The 18,827-nt window shown below is 47.5% G+C and overlaps 1 protein-coding gene across 1 annotated transcript in view; it reads left to right on the forward strand.

Annotated features, from left to right (window-relative positions):
• Nucleotides 1–18,827, forward strand: part of Slc7a8 (solute carrier family 7 member 8) — a 59,922-nt gene that overhangs the window by 9,613 nt on the left and 31,482 nt on the right. Inside the window, exons 2-3 of the mRNA XM_032917557.1 lie at nt 8,780–8,984; nt 9,945–10,096. Coding sequence (XP_032773448.1) covers nt 8,780–8,984; nt 9,945–10,096 — 357 coding nt within the window. The remainder of the gene's footprint in view (nt 1–8,779; nt 8,985–9,944; nt 10,097–18,827) is intronic.

Below are 18,827 nucleotides of genomic sequence, written 5' to 3' on the forward strand. Positions count from 1 at the left end.
GAGGCTGGGCAGCAAGATCGCCACAAGTGTGAGGCCAGCCTGGATTATACTTAGCAAGATCTTGTCTCAAAAGTAAGCCCTGGGAATAAAAGACTTGTAGAGATCAAAGCATTTTAGAGATACGGCAGGAAAGGGCCGGTTTATAGTCTTGAGTTTGCAAAATGCTCTCATACATGATTGTGTGTGTGTGTGTGTGTGTGTGTGTGTGTGTGTGTGTGTGTGTTTTGTGCGTGTGTGATTCCATGTGGACATAATACGCATCCATGAATGTGACCGTGGGCATGTGTGTGCCATAATATTAGTGTGGGGGTTGGGGATTTAGCTCAGTGGTAGAGCGCTTGCCTAGCAAGGGCAAGGCCCTGGGTTGGGTCCCCAGCTCCGAAAAAAAGAAAAAAGAAAAAAGAAAAAAAAAATACTAGTGTGGCGGTCACAGGACATCAATCCTTGCTTTTTATCTTCCATGAGACCATCTCTCTGTTATTTACTACTGCATTTACTAGGCTGGCTGGCTGGGTCTTCAGACTTCTGGGGACTTTCTTTTCTCTTTCACCTTCCTGCTCAGGCAAGAGCACCCAGATTTCTGCAGATATGTGGCATTACAGAGGTTCAGTGGATTCGAACCCAGGTCTTCATGATTTTGTGGCAAGTGTTTTACTCACCAAGCCATCCCTTCCACCCCTCATGCACAATCTTTTTTTCTTCTTCTTCTTCTTCTTCTTCTTCTTCTTCTTCTTCTTCTTCTTCTTCTTCTTCTTCTTCTTCTTCTTCTTCTTCTTCTTCTTTTTCTTTTTTCTTTTTTTCGGAGCTGGGGACCAAACCCAGGGCCTTGCACTTGCTAGGCAAGTGCTCTACCACTGAGCTAAATCCCCAACCCTCATGCACAATCTTTTGTAACCCTTTTCATGCCTAGGTGGTGGGGGCCACAAAACAAGGCCTGGTATATTCCTGGTCTAAGCCTGGCATTGTGGAGAATCCTTGGAGAACGCTCTGGTCCCCTCTCCCTTTGGGCTCATCTTCTGCCACCTCACTTTAGCTCTCACTCCCAAGCCCACGCCCCATTCACTGACGCTGGTTCAGAGGTAGGTTTCACTAGTACAGTGACAAGAAGTGCTGACCTGTTCCGGTAAGGCCTGAGCTGCTTAGCAACCAGCCTGTTGCCTTTCTGTTCTCTTCCTGGATTGGAATGACTCCCACAGAGGCATGGGTGTCGGCCTCTTTTTCTTCACGAAGCTTCTCTTTTGATTTGCTTCTTCCCTTTTCTTTTCGAAAGCAATTTTTGAAAGCTTTATGTGTCTGTTGCTTACGTGGTGCTGAGACTTTGGGACCTGGGTCCTTTGCAAGAACTGGTGCTGGTAACCACTGAGTCATCTCGCCAGCCCCACGCTTCTGGATTTTTTTTTTCTTCTTTTTTTAGTCTCATTCTCTTTATGCTATGAAAAGTGGCCTGGAACTTGAGTTCCTCCTGCCTCAGCATTTCCTGGAGAGCCATACATTCTAATATATCACGTTACATAGTATTATGACCACACTAACATGACGTCTGTCCAGGCTGATGAGGTCAGCTCTGCCTGCTTTCACCTGAGTGTCTACCTTCAATCCTTTTTGTTTTGAGACAGGGTTTTACTATGTGGTTGTGGCTAGCCTTGAACTCATTGTGTTGACTAGGCTAGCCTCAAACTCATAGAGGTCCATCCCTGCTTTTGCTTCCCTAGTGCTGAGACTAGAAGTTGAATCTCACTTTCATATTTCTAGAGTTTTAGCATGTCATATGAGCTTGGTGTGCAGGCTGACTAATAACAGTCAGTCCAAAAAAAAAAAAAATCAACTGGAAATTGAGAACTCTGTGGTAGAGCCCTTGCCCCACATGCATAAGGCCCTAGATTTGGCCTCCACCCCCGGGGAAGAAATTACTTGCTTCTACTGACGTGTGGTGGTTAAAGTAGCGGGCCTGCTGACACACATTCCTGTGATACTAGGTGTGTTAAGAAGTGGAGACAGGGGGTTGGGGATTCAGCTCAGTGGTAGAGCGTTTGCCTAGCAAGCACAAGGCCCTGGGTTCGGTCCCCAGCTCCAAAAAAAAAAAAGAAAAGGAAAAAAAAAAAAAAAGGAAGTGGAGACAGGCCAGGCATGGTGGCACACACATTCGATCCTAGCACTTGGGAGTCAGAGACAGGTGGATCTCTGTGAGTTTGAGGCCAGCTTGGTCTACAGCCAGGGCTACATACTGAGGACCCTGTCTCAAAGCAAACAAGAAGAAGTGGAGACAGGAGGAGAGAACCTAAGGCCATCCTTGGCCACAAATTGAGTTCAAGGCCTTAGCTACATAAGACTCTGTCTCCAAAAAAAAAAAAAAAAAAAATCGTTAGGATAAGGCTAGCAAGATTCCCTAATGGGTGAAGACACAGACCCCTGAGTCTGACAATCTGAGCTCAGTTCCCAGAACACATATTGGAAGAAAAGAACCAACCTCTGAAATTTGTCCTCTGATCTCCAAATGTCGCCATAGAAAACACGCAACTATATAGATATGCACAGAGGAAAAGGCAAACAAATACTTAAACCCTTGCAGTAATAAGTTTTGTTATATTTTTACTCTCAGTTTTTAATTTAAAGATTAGTTATTACCATAGATAATACATTCTTGTGCTTCTCTAAGTTAAACAAAACCGAGCTTTGGATCTGAAAGGGACATTTGGGATTAGCCAGACCTTGAAGTTTCAAGGAAGAAGAGAGTTTTTCAGCCTTGATGTTATTGCTCTTGAGCCAGATCCTTCTTTGTTAGGGGAGCTTGTTTGGTCACTGTTGGATCCTTGGCAGTATCCTTGGCCTTGATCCCCTAAGTCCCAGGGGTACCCTCACTCCAGTGTGAAGACTAGAAGCGTCCCCAGGCATTACCAGTTGTCCCCTGGAGGTAGGAGCAAAGTTGTTCTCCGGTTGAAACTCACCAAGGAAGGTAGAGGATTGGAAGTAATGTGTGGGTCAGGAGCCAGTCAGGGCTCAGCTCTGTAGCCCCTGAGGCCACAAGGCTTGTCTTTCAGTGACTGGTGGGTGGTGATTCGCTCCATCTATTTCACTAGAGGACCATGTATGAACAAGTACTTCCCAATTACCTTTCAAAGCAGGCATGTGGAGAGTGGGCGATCAATAAATACTTCTCGAGATGCAATTACCTGCTGCCTGCCTCCCCCCCCCCCCCCCCGCAGCATCTAAAATGTATACCTAGACAAGCAGACAAATGAATCAGAAGATGCCTCACGGTCTTGGCTGTACAGTGCTGTTTGGTAGCCAAGCCTCCAGAGCCAGTCTGCTGCACTCATCTCTGGCTGCACTTTCCTGCTGCAAAAGCTGGTAATTAAAAAATTTTTTAGCATTTCATGCATTATAGAGTGTCTTACATTGGTGTGAGCTGCCTTGATCCCCACAGCAAAGTAGGTGGGGTAAGAGCCATTGCTCCCATGGTGAACATGAAGGAAATGAGTCTCAGAAAAACTGGAGTCTCGCGGCTCATGAGTGGTGAGGACCCTGGCTCCGCTGAGTCTAGTGTTCACTGTAGTAAGGAATCCGGCACGTCGGAGTCATGTGGCACCATCTGCATCTCTAATCTGCAGGATATGCAACCAAACAGGAGATGTATTGGCCTCTTAGCCTCCTCCCACCTCCAGAGAAGCTGTTTGTACAGTCCTGGTGGGAAAGTGTACAGAAGAAGGTACCTGGGGTGCTCGGGGTTTGGGTGTAAGGATCAAAGCCAGGCTCCTGCTTCCACACCATTCCTCGGGTCTGAAGGCGTTGATGTTCTCCTACCCACCCATTGGAGAAGTACAAATCACATTCACTTCAGTCTTCTCGGCCCATCAGGGCAGCGGCCTCAGCCTCTAATACCCAGCAGGAAGCTGTGGCTAGACGAGAAGTCTTGCATGAGCAAGGAAAGCCAAGGTCTTTTGGATCTAAGTCTGCTGGGCATTACAAATCTGTGATTTTTTTCTTCCCTTAGGAAATTCTTTGAGGGCTACAGCAATCAAGTGTGAGCAAGCCTGAGTGTGAGTAATGCCGGAATAGGGGTCACGTGGACGAGGAAGTTAGTGATTATGTACAGCAAATGAGCGTTTTCTCCGTTCTGGCTGTTTGCCTATGAGGACTTGCCCACTGATACAACTTGGCCTCTTTTTTTAATGAAATGGTTTACATGGCTTTTCTCTGACAGAACATGTTTTAGCTTTGCCTCATTGTCCAGGCATCCTCAAATCCAGCTTTCACTAGAGATCCAACGATGATTGCAATGTTAGCCAGTGTGGGCGGAAGCAGGGCGAAGACCCTGATCCCAGGCACCTTGGCACCAGCAGACAGGCGTTGTTTTGGCTTTGAGACAGGGTTTGCAGGGTTTCTCTGGGTAGCCCTGGCTGTTCCTAGACCTTGCTTGATAGACCAGGCTAGACTTGAACTCAGAGTTCCAGCTTCCCCTTGCCTCCTCAGTGCTAGGATTAAAGGTGTGCACCACTAGGCCCAGCATGCACCACCTTCTTAAATGACCCTCCTGAGCAGTGGTTCTCAACTTGTGGGTTGGGATCTCCCTAGTGGTCCAATGACCCTTTCACAGTAGGTGTATCAGTGGCCATTGGAAAATACAGATGTTTACATTATGATTCCTAATAGTAGCAAAATCATAGTTACGAAGTAGCAACAAAAATAATTTTATGGTTGGAGAGTCACCACTACAGGAACTGTGTTAAAGGGTGGCAGCATTAGGAAGGTTGAGAACCACTGCTCTAGACAACGGGTCTAAGAGTAAAACCAGGGGGAAAAATCACCAGAGACGTCAACTTCTTTCCTCTATATTAAGAAAGACCCAATCAAGTTTGAAAGGCTCCTTCCTAGTTCTCCCGTCTCACGGCTTCCTTCGGACAATGTACACGTGTAAAGGCCCTGGAGTAGCAACGTGCGGTGTTGTTGCCAGAGGAGAAGGCTCGAGGAGTCTGGACACCCGGGGCTTGGAGTCTGATAACTGGGTCCCTCCACCAGACTGAGCTGCTTACACAGCGTGGGACTTTGACCCAGGCTCTTTGTCTCTCTGAGCCTCAGTTTTCACAGAAGTAAATAAGGAAGATCATCCAGGGCAGACCAGACTATTAGCATCATTCAGAAAGCAGTTCTGAGAATCAAGGTACTTAGCACGGTGTTTACATCACCACTGCAGATAGGACTGCCCCAAGGAGAGGATGTTGAGCGTGCTCTCCAGCTCATGCAAGGACGGAGCGCGTAGGGAGGGAAAGTCTTTTATTTGCACAACAGTCTTGAAGCAGGGGTGCAGGACTCCAATCCAGATTGCTAAGTCAGCTATGATACCCTTGGGAGTCTCAGTTTCTTCAACGGTAAAATGGGGATAATGATTCCTCCCTTGTTTCCTCCAAGGAATAATTGGGCCACAGACCCCCCTCAAAGATCAGCTAGCACTGTATACCTCATCCCCCAGGGAACCCTATGATGTGTGTACTCTGACAGTGTCCCAAAAGTGGCCAAAGCACTCATGTAGAGCATGGTCCTTACCGCTGTCTGTTTGCCCAGAACCCTTAGAGGAACTTTGCCTCTACGTCCCTGAGGGGCAGAGCTTCTAACAGGACATTCCACCTTCCTACTGAAACCGCCTTTCCGCATCCATTTTCACTACCTTAAGACCAAATGTCAGCCCTTGTTTTTGTCCTGGTTTTGACTTTCTCTAACCCTGGAGCTGGTTTCATAGGCCGTGTGCCATTGCTCTCTTCTTGGATCGCCTCTTAGTCACTCTTTTGATAATTCCCAGTTAGGCAAGGAATTTACTCGGTGCTCGAATTTCCCAGAGCTTCCTGTCTTCCAGGGAACAGCAACGTATTCAGTTTGAGTGACCGGTGGTTGTTTTGTTTTGTTTTGTTTTGGAATACAGTTGAACACTGGTTGAGACCAAAAACCAGTCTCAGATTCAACCAGTCTCAGACTCAAGACAATTCTCCTGCCTCGGCCTACTGAGTGCTGGGATTGTAAGTGTGAGCCACGCAGACCAGCTTGAATGGTCATGTGACCACATCCTAGGGCCTAGGATACCATGTGACAGTCTTTTAGTCTCCGTAAGAGAGCAGATCACAGAGAGTTTATGCAGACAAAGATGTCTTCTCCTGTGAAAGGACTTCACATACACTGAAGGAAGAGAAAGAAAGAAACGCCCACCAGGGCGGAGCCCTTTTGTCTGCTTCTCCACCTGATGCTTACATTTGAGTTTGATGTGGGGGAGCTATTTCTCTCCTTGACTTTATTTCTGTATATATGTCTGAAGGAAAAGGTGTTTGAAAGAAGAATGGGGAGAATGTGTGTACATGTGCAAGTGTGCGCACACATGTGTGTATACATATATGTGTGTGTATACATATATGTTTATGCGTATATACATGTGTATACGTATATACATGTATATACATGCATATACATGTGCATATACATATATGTGTATATATACATGTGTATACGTGTGTGTGTATATACCTTTGTATATAAATATGTGTGTATGTGTGTATACGTATGTGTATACGTATGTGTGTGTGTGTGTGTGTGTGTGTGTGTGTGTATCCATACTGCCTCTCAGCATCCTGAATAGTTCACATTGCATTTTTTTTAGTTTGAAAGCTAATGGCAAATTTTACGTGTGAGAGGAATAGAGAATTACAATGTGAATTATTTTCTTCCCCTTTACTTCATGACTGTATGCCTGGCCCTGGATTGTAAATCAGACTTTGGGACCAGGCATCGTGTTACAAACCTGGGCTCTAAGCACTCAGAAAGCAGAGATGGTTGGACTGATGCAAGTCCAAAAATTGAAAATAAAACAAACAGTTGGGGATTGGGGATTTGGCTCAGCGGTGGAGCACTTGCCTAGGAGGCATAAGGCCCTGGGTTGGTCCCCCAGCTCAGGGGGGAAAACCAAAAAAAAAAATATTTGGCTTGGAAATGAATGTTTTAGAACTGGATTGAAATGGAGTTCTGGCTGAATTTGGGAAGTAGAACATAGACCTTTACACTTTGGAAAGGTGTTTTTTTTAATATCTATTTTGTTATTGTGTGAATTAGTGTTTCGCCTGCATGTGCACATGTGCATCATGTGTGTGCCTAGTGCCCTCAAAGATGAGAAGAGGGCTTCAGATTCCCTGGGACTGGAGTTTCAGATCTTTGCAAGCTCCACCTAGGTGCTAGGAATTGAACCACCGTCTTCTGCAAGAGCAATAAATGCTCTTAGCATTGACCTAACTCTCCAGCCCAGACTTAACACTTTTTTTGCCCCCCCCCCAGCTGGGGACCGAACCCAGGGCCTTGCACTTCCTAGGCAAGTGCTCTATCACTGAGCTAAATCCCCAACCCCGACTTAACACTTTTTATCTCACTAATTCCACACCACTCAAGAAAGGTGGGTTCCTGGAAGGTTGTCAAGCCTGTGGGTTGAGGCAAGCTCTCTGGTTTTTGCCTTCTCACCTAGATCTGGCTAGTTTCCGCTTCTTCCCTCAGGCACTGAGTGGAGAGCTGGGAAGAGCAGGAGACAGCCCTCAGAGCACCTGTGGACCTCCTTTCCACCCTCAGTATAGAAAAAATGAAGCCATTAGGAAGATGTGTGTCAGGGGCTGTCCCTCCTCTCCTCCTGCTACATCCAATGCACATGACCCAGGAGCCCCTTTTCTGTGATGGCTGTTGGCCTTTCTCTGAGAGAACTCCAACCCCTGAGCATGCAGAAATGGATTAGTAGAAAGAACGCCAGATTAAGCATCAGGAGACAGCTTTCAAGATCCAATTTTACCCATCAGTAGCTGAGGAATTTAGAGAAAGCCACTTAACCCCAGTCTCTTGGTCAGTAAAGTGGAGAGAGGAATCCCATTCTTCTCTCTTCTCCCTGAATTCTACAAGGTGATTCTGAGGGTCATATGACACCACCGAGAGGGAGGCCTGGGGAACAGAGTGCTGAGGCTTTGCACGTAATGTACTCTCGTAAGCTATGTCTAGACAACTGACCGTTTTATAGATCTGTTTCATGTTCTCCAACAAGGGTGGGGCTGTTGTGTCCACGTAGAAACCAGCTTCCAGGACTGTTGTGTCCGTTCATAAGTGTTTTCTTTTCTCTTAAGTCAGGGACTCACCATATAGCCCAGGTTAGCCTGGAGTTCCTGATCCTCCTGCCTCAGCTTCCCATGTGTTGGGGTTCCAAGTATATGTCACTATACCCAGCCCATAGTCCCAAGTCATCATGGTGTGTGACCACAATCTGTCCACAAGAATTTGCCCTTTGGCTCCTTTTTGAAGTGTTCTAGTTGACAGGTTGGGTCTGGAAACTTGAGCACATTTCCAGTCCTATCTTTTTAACCAATTCTAAGAGCCTGTTTTCTTAGAATGTGCATACCCAATCAGAGTGTCCTGAGATTCAATATTTGCTCCAACGGTCACTACCACCTAGCCTCACGTAATTCATTTGCTTCTCTGAGACTTCTTTTCCCCTGCTGATGCTATCTGACCCTATACAGCTTCTCTAAGGCGTAAACTAGACTGGGACACTCCTTGTCAGCTCTCGGCCCTTCACCCTGCTCTGGGAAGAGTTATTACTGGACACACCTGCCTAGAGATCATGGAGTCATTTTAGAACCAGATCAGAGAAAAAACCCTAGTGAGAATCATGGCTGGACACACCCGCCATCCCAAAGGCTCTTAGGAACCAGACAAGAGATAAAATATAAATGCCAGCTGTCCTGACCTCACTGTGTCCTTGTGCCTCATGCAGGGAACATCATTGGCTCTGGAATCTTCGTCTCACCAAAGGGCGTGCTGGAGAACGCTGGCTCGGTGGGCCTTGCTCTCATTGTCTGGATCGTGACGGGTATCATCACGGCTGTGGGAGCTCTCTGCTATGCTGAACTAGGTGTCACCATCCCTAAATCTGGAGGTGATTACTCCTATGTCAAGGACATCTTCGGAGGACTGGCTGGGTAAGCAAACATCTGGAGGCCTGAGTGGTCTAACATGGATATCAAACCTTGTGACATCTGTATGGATATGACACTGTCGTCTGAAAGATGTACTGTGTTGTCCTCATAGCTGTCCTGGGAAGCACGTGGCCCACGGACTGTAGGTTGGTGCCACTGGTAAAGGAAAAGGAAAAATCTGGGACAGAAGGGTCAGATCCGAAGAGCCCGAGGACAGAAGTTTTGAGGGTCCAGTGCGTTGCTACTCACAGAATCAGTAGATGAAACCAGGTTACAATTCTTATCGCTACTTGAACTTGATAGACAAGATTCTAGAAGCAAGGTGGATGACAACGGTGGCCACAGAGTTCTAGGAAAAGCAGTCACAAAACCCCCACTCCATGACACAGGAGAGTGACTCCCTAGAGAGGAAACATCCTCACTCTTACATTGCCAAGCATAATGGCCTCCTCCAGATTGTCTTGGCTTCCCTAACCCTGACTGAGGAAACCATCCATCACTAAAGAGCCAAGAGGTGTGCAAGGCGCTTCTGCAAATTCCTACTTGATACCTTACTGGCCATTGCATATGTAACCACGCCCTTCGTGTGTTCTTGCTACCAGAATTCTGGGGTTGCATATTTCATTTTCCCACCCTTGGATATAGAGGGCTAAAGGTGCAGAGGTTAAAGGAGAAAGGAGAGAACTTAAACACCAGGACTTGTGTCATTAGGAGCTTGAAATGTATGTAGGTCTTTTCTGTGACACCATGTCGCGAGCATTACAAAGGGCTTAGGGTCTCATTTGGGGTAGGGCAAGCCTCTTCAGTATCTCTGAAAACAAAAGGGGAAATGCACCTTTAACCCACTGGTATTTGCTCCTTTGCTCACGACTCCCCCCACATCTCTGCCCCTTGCCTGGATTTTCTGCTGATGCCTCTGGCTCCCTGCCATGCCAGGCAATGATTTTCCTGTTCTTCCTGCAGGTTCCTGCGGCTATGGATTGCTGTGCTGGTGATCTACCCTACCAACCAAGCTGTCATTGCCCTCACCTTCTCCAACTATGTGCTGCAGCCACTCTTCCCTACCTGCTTCCCCCCTGAGTCCGGCCTGCGACTCCTGGCTGCCATCTGCTTGTGTAAGTGATATCTGACCTTTATTTCAGCGTCTTTCAGTCGTCCTGGTGGCCTCATATCTTGGCTTTTTGTCCCCACACTCCCCACCTCTCTCTCTCTCTCTCTCTCTCTCTCTCTCTCTCTCTCTCTCTCTCTCTCTCTCTCTCTCTCTCTCCCCTCTCACTGTGTTCCATTCCATATGAACATACTTTGGATGAGTGGATTCTCCATGCAGTTACCTAGTGTTGCCTAGAAAGTATGGTGGCAGGGGGCTAGTGAAATGACTCAGCGGTTAAAAGCACCAACTGCTCTTCCAGAGATCCTGAGTTCAATTCCCAGCAACCACAAGATGGTTCCCAACCATCTGTAATGAGATGGGTTGGGGATTTAGCTCATTTGTAGAGCGCTTGCCTAGCAAGCACAAGGCCCTGGGTTCAGTCCTCAGCTCTGGGGAATGAAGAAGGAGGAGAAGAGGAGGAGGAGGAGGAGGAGGAGGAGGAGGAGGAGGAGGAAGAAGGAGGAGGAGGAGGAGGAGGAGGAGGAGGAGGAGGAGGAGGGAGGAGGAGGAGGAGGAGGAAGAATGGTGGCACAGGCCTGTAATCCCAGAACTTGGGAGACAAAGGTAAAAGGCTATTGGGCTAGAGACCGCCTAGGCTACATAGTAAAAACCTATCATCACATACAAACAATGTGTGTAAAAAGATCTCCTTGGAGACACAGCGGCTTTGGATCACTTTCACCTTTGCTATCTGATTTCTGATTCGAGCCTCCTGATGAATCCATGAGGTAAGCTGGGCCATTGTTATTCTTTCCTAAGATAGATCAGACTGATAGCCAAGGGCAAGTGACTTTCCCTAAGAGGCAGACTCCCGTATGGAGTCCAGGACTTCTGAGTCCTTGGCATCCCAGCACCGTGGTGCAGGCTTCTATGGCTTCTGAGGGGAGACCCCGATAACGTCATGGCAAGCAGTGGTAGAAGCAGCTGAGAAATGGCCACCTTACACACATTTTAAACTGTGCCAGAGGAGGGTTTGTCCCTTGTCCATGGCCTGGGTGGGTAATATTTGCTTGGTTTTGGGGGTTTTTTGGGGGGGGTGTTTTTTGGGGTTTTTTTGAGACAGGGTTTCTCTATATAGCCCTGGCTTTCCTAGAGCTCAATATTTAGACCATGCTGGCCTCAAACTGACAGAGACCTGCCTGCCTCTGCCTCCTGATCACCAGGATTAAAGGTGTGTGCCCCGTGCCTGGCTCGGATAGGTTGTTTCGTTATTTGCTTTAAGCAGAGGAAAAACGTTGTGGACAAGGTCAGGATTTAATGGGCTGCAATGAAAACTCGGAATGGGAAGATGGCGGTGCTGGGAAGATGGACTGGGCTACTCCATGTCTATTCAAACACTTACTCCCCCAGCAACTGTTTGTGTCAGAAGCCACACTGACAGAGTTGGCTCAGGGCTTGACTTCCCACAGTCTCTGACTGTGGGGACCGACCTTGCTGTTCATTTTCAGGTTCAGACATTGTCCTTCTGTCTTACTGGTGTGATGAGGAGGGAGGTCTCACACCACTCTAGACAATCTCCCAGGACAGGCATCCAAGACCTTAGCAAGAGCATCTTGTTTGGCAGTGGAGGTTGGCCATGACGTAGACCGCACACCTAGGCAAGCGTAAAGCTGAAACCCTTGTTTGGGGGCAGTAGACACATGTGTGGGCTGGCCTGCTTACAGACCCAGAGGTAAAGGAGAGCGTGCCCCAAATTCAGGCTCTAAGCACCCTCAACTCTATGCTACACATTCTGACTGTCTGGTAGAGCTGCTGTCTGCCTCCTCGTGAGACTGGGATCCTATGTCGTCATGCTGTACGTGCCTCGGAGGGTGTTTGTTAGGAGCACGGAGCATTCTGACCCAGGGTCCTCCTGAAGGGGAGTTGGAGTATATGGATATATGGGCCCCTTGGCCTTGCTTCATAGCAGGATCTGGAGCTGGGACAGCGTGGGAATGTAGGAAAAGTTGCTGTTTCTGTCACCAGACTAGCTAACAGGGAGGAAGAAGGAAGTACACGAGTGCTGGCCGCTGCTATTTCGCTGTCTTGTGCACATAGGCAGCTTCCTCCTTTTTGCTGATGCTGCTAAAGTCTCAGACAAGAGGGCTCCTCTGAACTTCTAGAAACCCAGCACTCCACAGTTGGGTGGTCCCTCCCCTAGGAGAGGAGCCAGGCCACAGTATGCAGTTCTTTTACAACAGACCGACCATGGGTTTGACATTTTACACAAAGATGCTGGAGTAGCGAGGTCTACACACACTCACACACACACACACACAGACACAATCACACACACACACACACACACACACATACACACACCACACAGACACACCCACACACACACACACACACACATGCACACACATACAGACACAGACACACACACACACACACACACACACACACACACACACACACACACACACACACACACACACACACACACACAGACACACACACACACACACACACACGCCACACACAGACACTCCCACACACACACACACACATACACACACATACACACACACACACACACACACACACACACACACACACTAATACACACACATACACACCACACATACACACACACACATACACACACACAGAGACACACTCACACACACACACACATACAGACACACACACATATAAACACACTCACACACAGACACACACACACTCACACATACACATACACACCACAGAGTCCAGAAAGGTTTCAGCCCTTCCAGGTGATAAGAAAATCTCTTCTCTAGTCAGCTCCGGAGAAGCAGGCTGCGTACGGTACACCCCATCCCCCCGACCCCCGACACACACACTGCCCAGACAAGTCACTTGATGCCTCCTTTTCCTGCTTTCAAAGATCTAATAAAGTCTGTGTGGCCTGTCCTCTGCCTCCCGAGTGCAGCTGCAAGGAAATTGCCCCCATCTGAACAGAGCCAGTCTTGTCCTCTGAGAATAATAATTTTTCACTGTCCTTGAGGTATGTCTCTAGATATTATTCCAGCACAAAAAAAATCTTAAACCCAAATTTATTCCTCCTACTTCCGTTAGGGACTAGCAGAGATGGAGAACAGGTCCCAGATGCTTTGAGTCTGTGTACAGAGGTTCTGTTTCCTAGTTTGTTGAATGTTGTTTTGTTTTGGGAGATGGGGGTCTTGCTGTATAGCCCAAGTTAGCTTTGAATTTGCTATGTACCCCTGGCTGACCTCAAACTTGTGTCAGTCCTCCTGCCTCAGCTTCTCTGGTGCTGGAGGTCTGCCTCTTCTCCTAGTACTTTATTAAAACACCCCCTTTATTAAAACAGCGTTCTTCAAAAAGTCTCTCAAGGTAGCGTGAGTTGAAAAGGATTTGTGGGTGCCATGCTCTCAACCTGGGGCAGGGGAACTTTTGAAACAAAATTTTTCTTTTGTTTGTTTGTTTGGTTGGTTTGGTTTGGTTTTCAAGACAGGGTTTCTCTGTGCAGCCCTGGCTATCCTGGAACTCACACTACAGACCAGGCTGGCTTCCAGCTCAGAGATCGGCCTCCTGAGGACAAGGTTTTTCGATGTAGCTAGGGCTGGCCTGAAGTGCAGTGTGTAGAACAGGCATCCCGGAACTCTCTGTGTTGACCAGGCTGGCCTCATCACCTTGAACTTGTAGCTTCCCCACGTCTTAGGCTGTACATGCCGAGATCACAGGCCTGGATCCTCACATCTGTCAACTCCACCCCCTGCCTTGTGACAGGGTCCACCTTGTAGCCCAAGCCACCCCTGAATTAACTATGTAACCTGGCTTGGAGCTCATCATTCTCCTGCCTCGGGTTCTCGACGGCAGACTTCACCTTGAGTGAGGTGCCACATGGCACCGCTATTATGACAACTTTTATTCCAGCACTCCTTGGTCTCACCTCCGCCCCATCATCCAGCGCACCCCATCCTCTTAGCAGGTGCCTGGTGACCCAGCTGGGCAGTCAGTCTCCGCCCACATGGGAGAGGGAGGCAGGGAGTCCGCCACCTTCTACATGGCTTTGAGGAGAAGCAGCAGCAACAGCAGGACCTTGACACAGGAAGCTCTGCTTTGGCTGGCGACTGACTCATGAGAGGTTTGAAGAAAGGCCACCCTCTGAGCAGCAATCTGTAATGCAGGGTCGAGGAAGGAGATTGCCCAAGGCTAGTGTTTACTGCGGGAGGGAGGAGAAGAGGTCGGCCCGGTTCTGGAGCGGGACCATTTTTGGAAGATCTCTGAAGAGAAATGAAGTTGGGACAAGCCAGATGGGAGTGGAGAGGCAGTAAGAACCTGATGTAACTGGCTTGCCTGCCCAGAGCCTGGAGGGGGTTGGGGAGAGGACAAGGGGAAAGAAGGAACTGCAAATTTGGACCTGCTTGTGCAACCACAGCGCTGTGAGTTATTTTATTATTTAGGTCAAAGCTGATTATTCACAGCTGAGTCAGCAGAATATCCCAGTCACCAGGCAGGGAGAAAAAAAAAAAAAAAAAAAAGCATTTTACATTTTAATTTGATGAAAAGCCTTTCTCTCTGGTCTCCCGAGCAAGCACATTGAGGGGGAGTAGGCAGGGGATTGAGAAGTGTTAAAACTCAGTTTTGGCACGGCTGCCCTTGTTTGTTTCTTTTGATTATCTCGGAAGCAAGTGGCTGAGTCTCCAGTAGAACAGTGAAATAAAACATAAAAAAGAGGCACAGTGAACTGATCTCACCTTTGCCCTCATCCTGCCCCTGCATGGTGGTTCTGGTAAAGGGTAGGCTGATACTCTTACGGAGCGAGGGACGCAGGTGTAGGTGTGGGCTGCTTCCTCTCTGACTTGCCCTTTTGTCCTGTGGTCCCATCTTCTCTCTATTACATGACTTTCTAGAGTTAAAGAACAAATTAGAGCCCAGAAACAAAAGCCAAGAGAGCAGATCAGAAGTTTCAAACCTACCATCCTTATATAACTGTGGTTCTCAGCCTTCCTAACACTGTGACACTTTAATGCAGTTCTTTTTGTCCTGGTGACCCTCAGCCATAAAATGATTTTCATTGCTCTTTCATAACTGTAATGTTGCTACTGTTATTAATCTTAATGCAAATATCTGTATTTTCCCATGGTCTTAGGCGACCCCCAGGGAAAGGGCCATTTGACCCCCCAAGGGGATTGCCACCCACAGGTTGAGAACCACTGCTGTAACGTCAGTCGAGGGAGACATGGGATTAAGAGAGTCATTGATTAGCTTCACCTCAAATCATTTCAGGTTAGTTCTTTGTATTAGGATTAGAGCAGAGGGAATTTGTCATACTGATTGACTGTGACATCTGTGGAAATTGTGGCCGTTATCTCTCTAATCCCGGGCCTTAGAGGGTCAGGTAAAGTTTACTGATGGCTTGGTAGCACGGATGACTTCATCTTGAGGTTCAGCCTGGTGTGTTGAGGCCCCAGCTTGGGGGTTTAGTGCAAACATGACCTCCTGTAACGTTCAGTTAACAGCTATTGTAAACAGATTGACTGTAATGACATGGCGGGTGCCCTTTCGCAGTCTCCCGTCTGTGTCTTGGCCAGAGGTTGGAGGTGTACTGGGGATAAGCCTAAGGTCTTAATCACACGTTGGGCAAGCTTTCTACCTCCAAGACACACCCTAACCCTCCTCTAAGAATCATGTTTCCCAACTGTTCGGCTTCTGCCTCTCTTTCTCTTGGAGATCGGTGTGCATTTAAGATAATTCCTGGCTCCATTCATTTCTTTGGGGACTAAAGTCACTGCCCGCATTTTAATGACAGTGTTGTCACATAGACTTCTTGTAGCTCTTACCCTAAAGAAATTCCTTCTTCCTCATCCTGTGGAGAAAGGAGCACATAGCGCCCTGTGTGCATAGCAGAAGGGAAATGCGTTTTATCCTGGACTCCATCTCTCCTTGGAGATTTCTGAGAGATTGCTGTTCCAAGGCTGCACATTTCTCTCCATTCCTTGAGCTATCTGGAAGGGAAAGAACTTCAGGCATTTCTTCTAACCCTGGGTCACACTCAATCCCTGTGCAGAGGCCCCGACCGCCTGGAGCAGGACGCTGCCCTGTTTTGCAAGTCTCCATGACACAAGAGGATTCAGCATCCAAGTCCCTTGAGCTCAGTTCATCTTCTCTTGAGCCTTCATAGTCTCTAGACTCAAACTTCTCATCTGAAAACATTAAGCATTGCCCAGACACCTGGGTGGCACTTCCTTCTTGTCTTTCTCTTGTCCCAGAAGAGTTCTCAGGACAGTGGGCAACAGCAGAACTTGAAGGATAGCCTTATACTAGGCAAGGAAGAGCATACATATACACACATATGCACACACATATACACACACACACACACACACATATACATACACATATACATATGAATGAATGGGGACTACTCAAGGCATTTGAGCAGTAACACATGATTCGTTGAGGAATAATATGTGCTAATGTTGACACTGGATGAACGATGAGTGAAGCTTGAAACATGAAGAGAAACAGACTTAGCATTTGTCCAGGCTAGAAAGGAGGTGGTGGCCTAAACTCAAACGAGTCTCACAAAGTCTCTGTGCCATGAGAAGCAGGAAGTTTTTGCAGTGGAAGCAACTGGCATATTGGACCTTTTTACCATGGTGGCGATGGGCAGTTATTCCAACTGCATTCCCTCTCTCCCCACCTTCCAGATCCTCCCAGAGTCCTGATGTGTGTTGAGCAGGTTTCTGCTTAGAAGTCTTCCTTGGGATGACCATCCCAAGATTCTGCTAAAATGCCTGCTGTAAAACAATGGAACCAAGGGAGGGTTGTGGCTCAGTGGTAGAACACTTGCCTAGAGGGCACAAAGGCCCTTGGTTTTGATCCCCAGCACCAGGTCAAAGAGAAGAAGGAAAGAAAACATTAGTAACTCAGATAAGTCTGATGCCTCTTGGGAAGTACTATTGAGAGGAGCATTACAACACTGTCCAACCGTTCTTAAGTACCACAACACACCAGATAAACTGTTCTCAATAGATAGGATATTGAAAACAGAGAGAGAGAGAGAGAGAGAGAGAGAGAGAGAGAGAGAGAGAGAGAGAGAGAGAGAACTTCATTCTGCCAAGCATTGTAATATACACATGCAATCCCAGCATTCAGAGGCTAAGACAGGAGAAATGTACCACAAGTTTGAGGCCAGCCTGAACTACATAGTAAGCTCCAGGCTAACCCTAGGCTACAGAGACTCTAAAACAACACTTGAAAATAACCAGGCAATGTTCAGCATAAATCAGAAAACCATGTTGGCTGGGGCAGGAAAATGTTCTCGTGATCCTTCTGATAGGACCATGACATAGGACTATAGGTAGTTTAATGCAGCCACAGTATAGAATAAGCAGTAAGAAATCTAACAGGAGACCAGGCCTGGTAGTGCACCCCTCTAATCCTAGCACGCAAGAGGCAGAGAGGCAGGAAATCTCTGAGTTCAACACCAGCCTGGTCTACATAGCAATTTCTAGGATATCCAGGGCTACACAGAGAGACTCTGCCTAAAAAAAGAAAACAAAGAAATATGATAGAAGTGTGGATCCAGTTATGAAGGGATCAACTCTGCCCCCGAGGTAGTGGGAAGGCACCGGAAGGGTTTCAAAGCAGAAGAGTGGCATTATCAGAATTGCATTTAGAGGAATCTCAAATGGGTGGGCCTTGGGGAAAAGGCCAGGGGAGAGGAAACCGATTCCATTGTAGTCACAGGAATCTCCATTAGAAATGTCTACGAGGTGACTCAGTGCCATCACCGAGGAGAGAAGAGTTCATGTATTTGGTGTTTAGGAAAGAAATCACCAGGACTGCTGCGTATGGTGGCACAAGCCTTTGATATCAGCACTCAGGAGGCAGGGGCAGGCTGACCTTTGTGAGTTCAAGGTTCACCAAGTCTACATCGATAGTTCCAGGTCAGGCAGGACTACATAGTGAGACCCTGTCTCAAAAAACGCAAAGAGAATTGCCAGGACTGGGTAGAAGGCAAAGAAGGCACATTTTTATTTCAGTGGGGATATATGTAAACACACCAAGGATGACACTAGATCTTGTTTTAATGTTTTCACACTGCTCTCGGTAGTTGGATACTGTCCCTGTCACCCTTCCACTCTCAAGAGCCATTCCTAGGACTTGGAGAAGATATCCCCTGGGCCTTTGGACTTTACAACCCCAGGGCCAGAATAAATGCTTAGTACCACTTCCCTTTCAGACCGGGCCTCGGGGTGTTGCTTTTTCCTGTTGCCCTGGAATTGAGGGCATCTCGGTCACATTCGTCATATGAGTCTTGCAGGGACTCAGTCTTGATCTCCAATAGAAAGAACAACTCCTGGCACGGGGCCTGATATTTGAAATATCATAGTAAATAATTACATATATCACAGAGAACATGGGAGCCATGTTCCCTAGAGACTTCTTGGTGCTAAATACGTGGATCCACTGGTTTGGGTCCAGCCAGGCTGTGGCCCTCCACTGGTCTCCTGAGAAGTCTTTCTAGTTTCACTGGACTTGGGTTCCACCTCTGTTAGCATCTTTTGTAACCTCCAGCTTTCTTATCTCTCCCGGACTGGAGTTTGCTCCCATCCTGAAAACTGTGTGGAGTGAAGGGTTTGTGTCCAGGGCAGTTTCTACCATGTTGAGGGAAATAACGAAGAGGCTTGAGGGTTCCTGAAACAAGTCTTCTGGGAGTTCAGCTTCCAACAGGAAGATCCCCCTTACTCGCTTATGCC

The sequence above is a fragment of the Rattus rattus genome, chromosome 12 (assembly GCF_011064425.1).
Source record: "Rattus rattus isolate New Zealand chromosome 12, Rrattus_CSIRO_v1, whole genome shotgun sequence".
NCBI classification, from domain to species: Eukaryota; Metazoa; Chordata; class Mammalia; order Rodentia; family Muridae; genus Rattus; species Rattus rattus.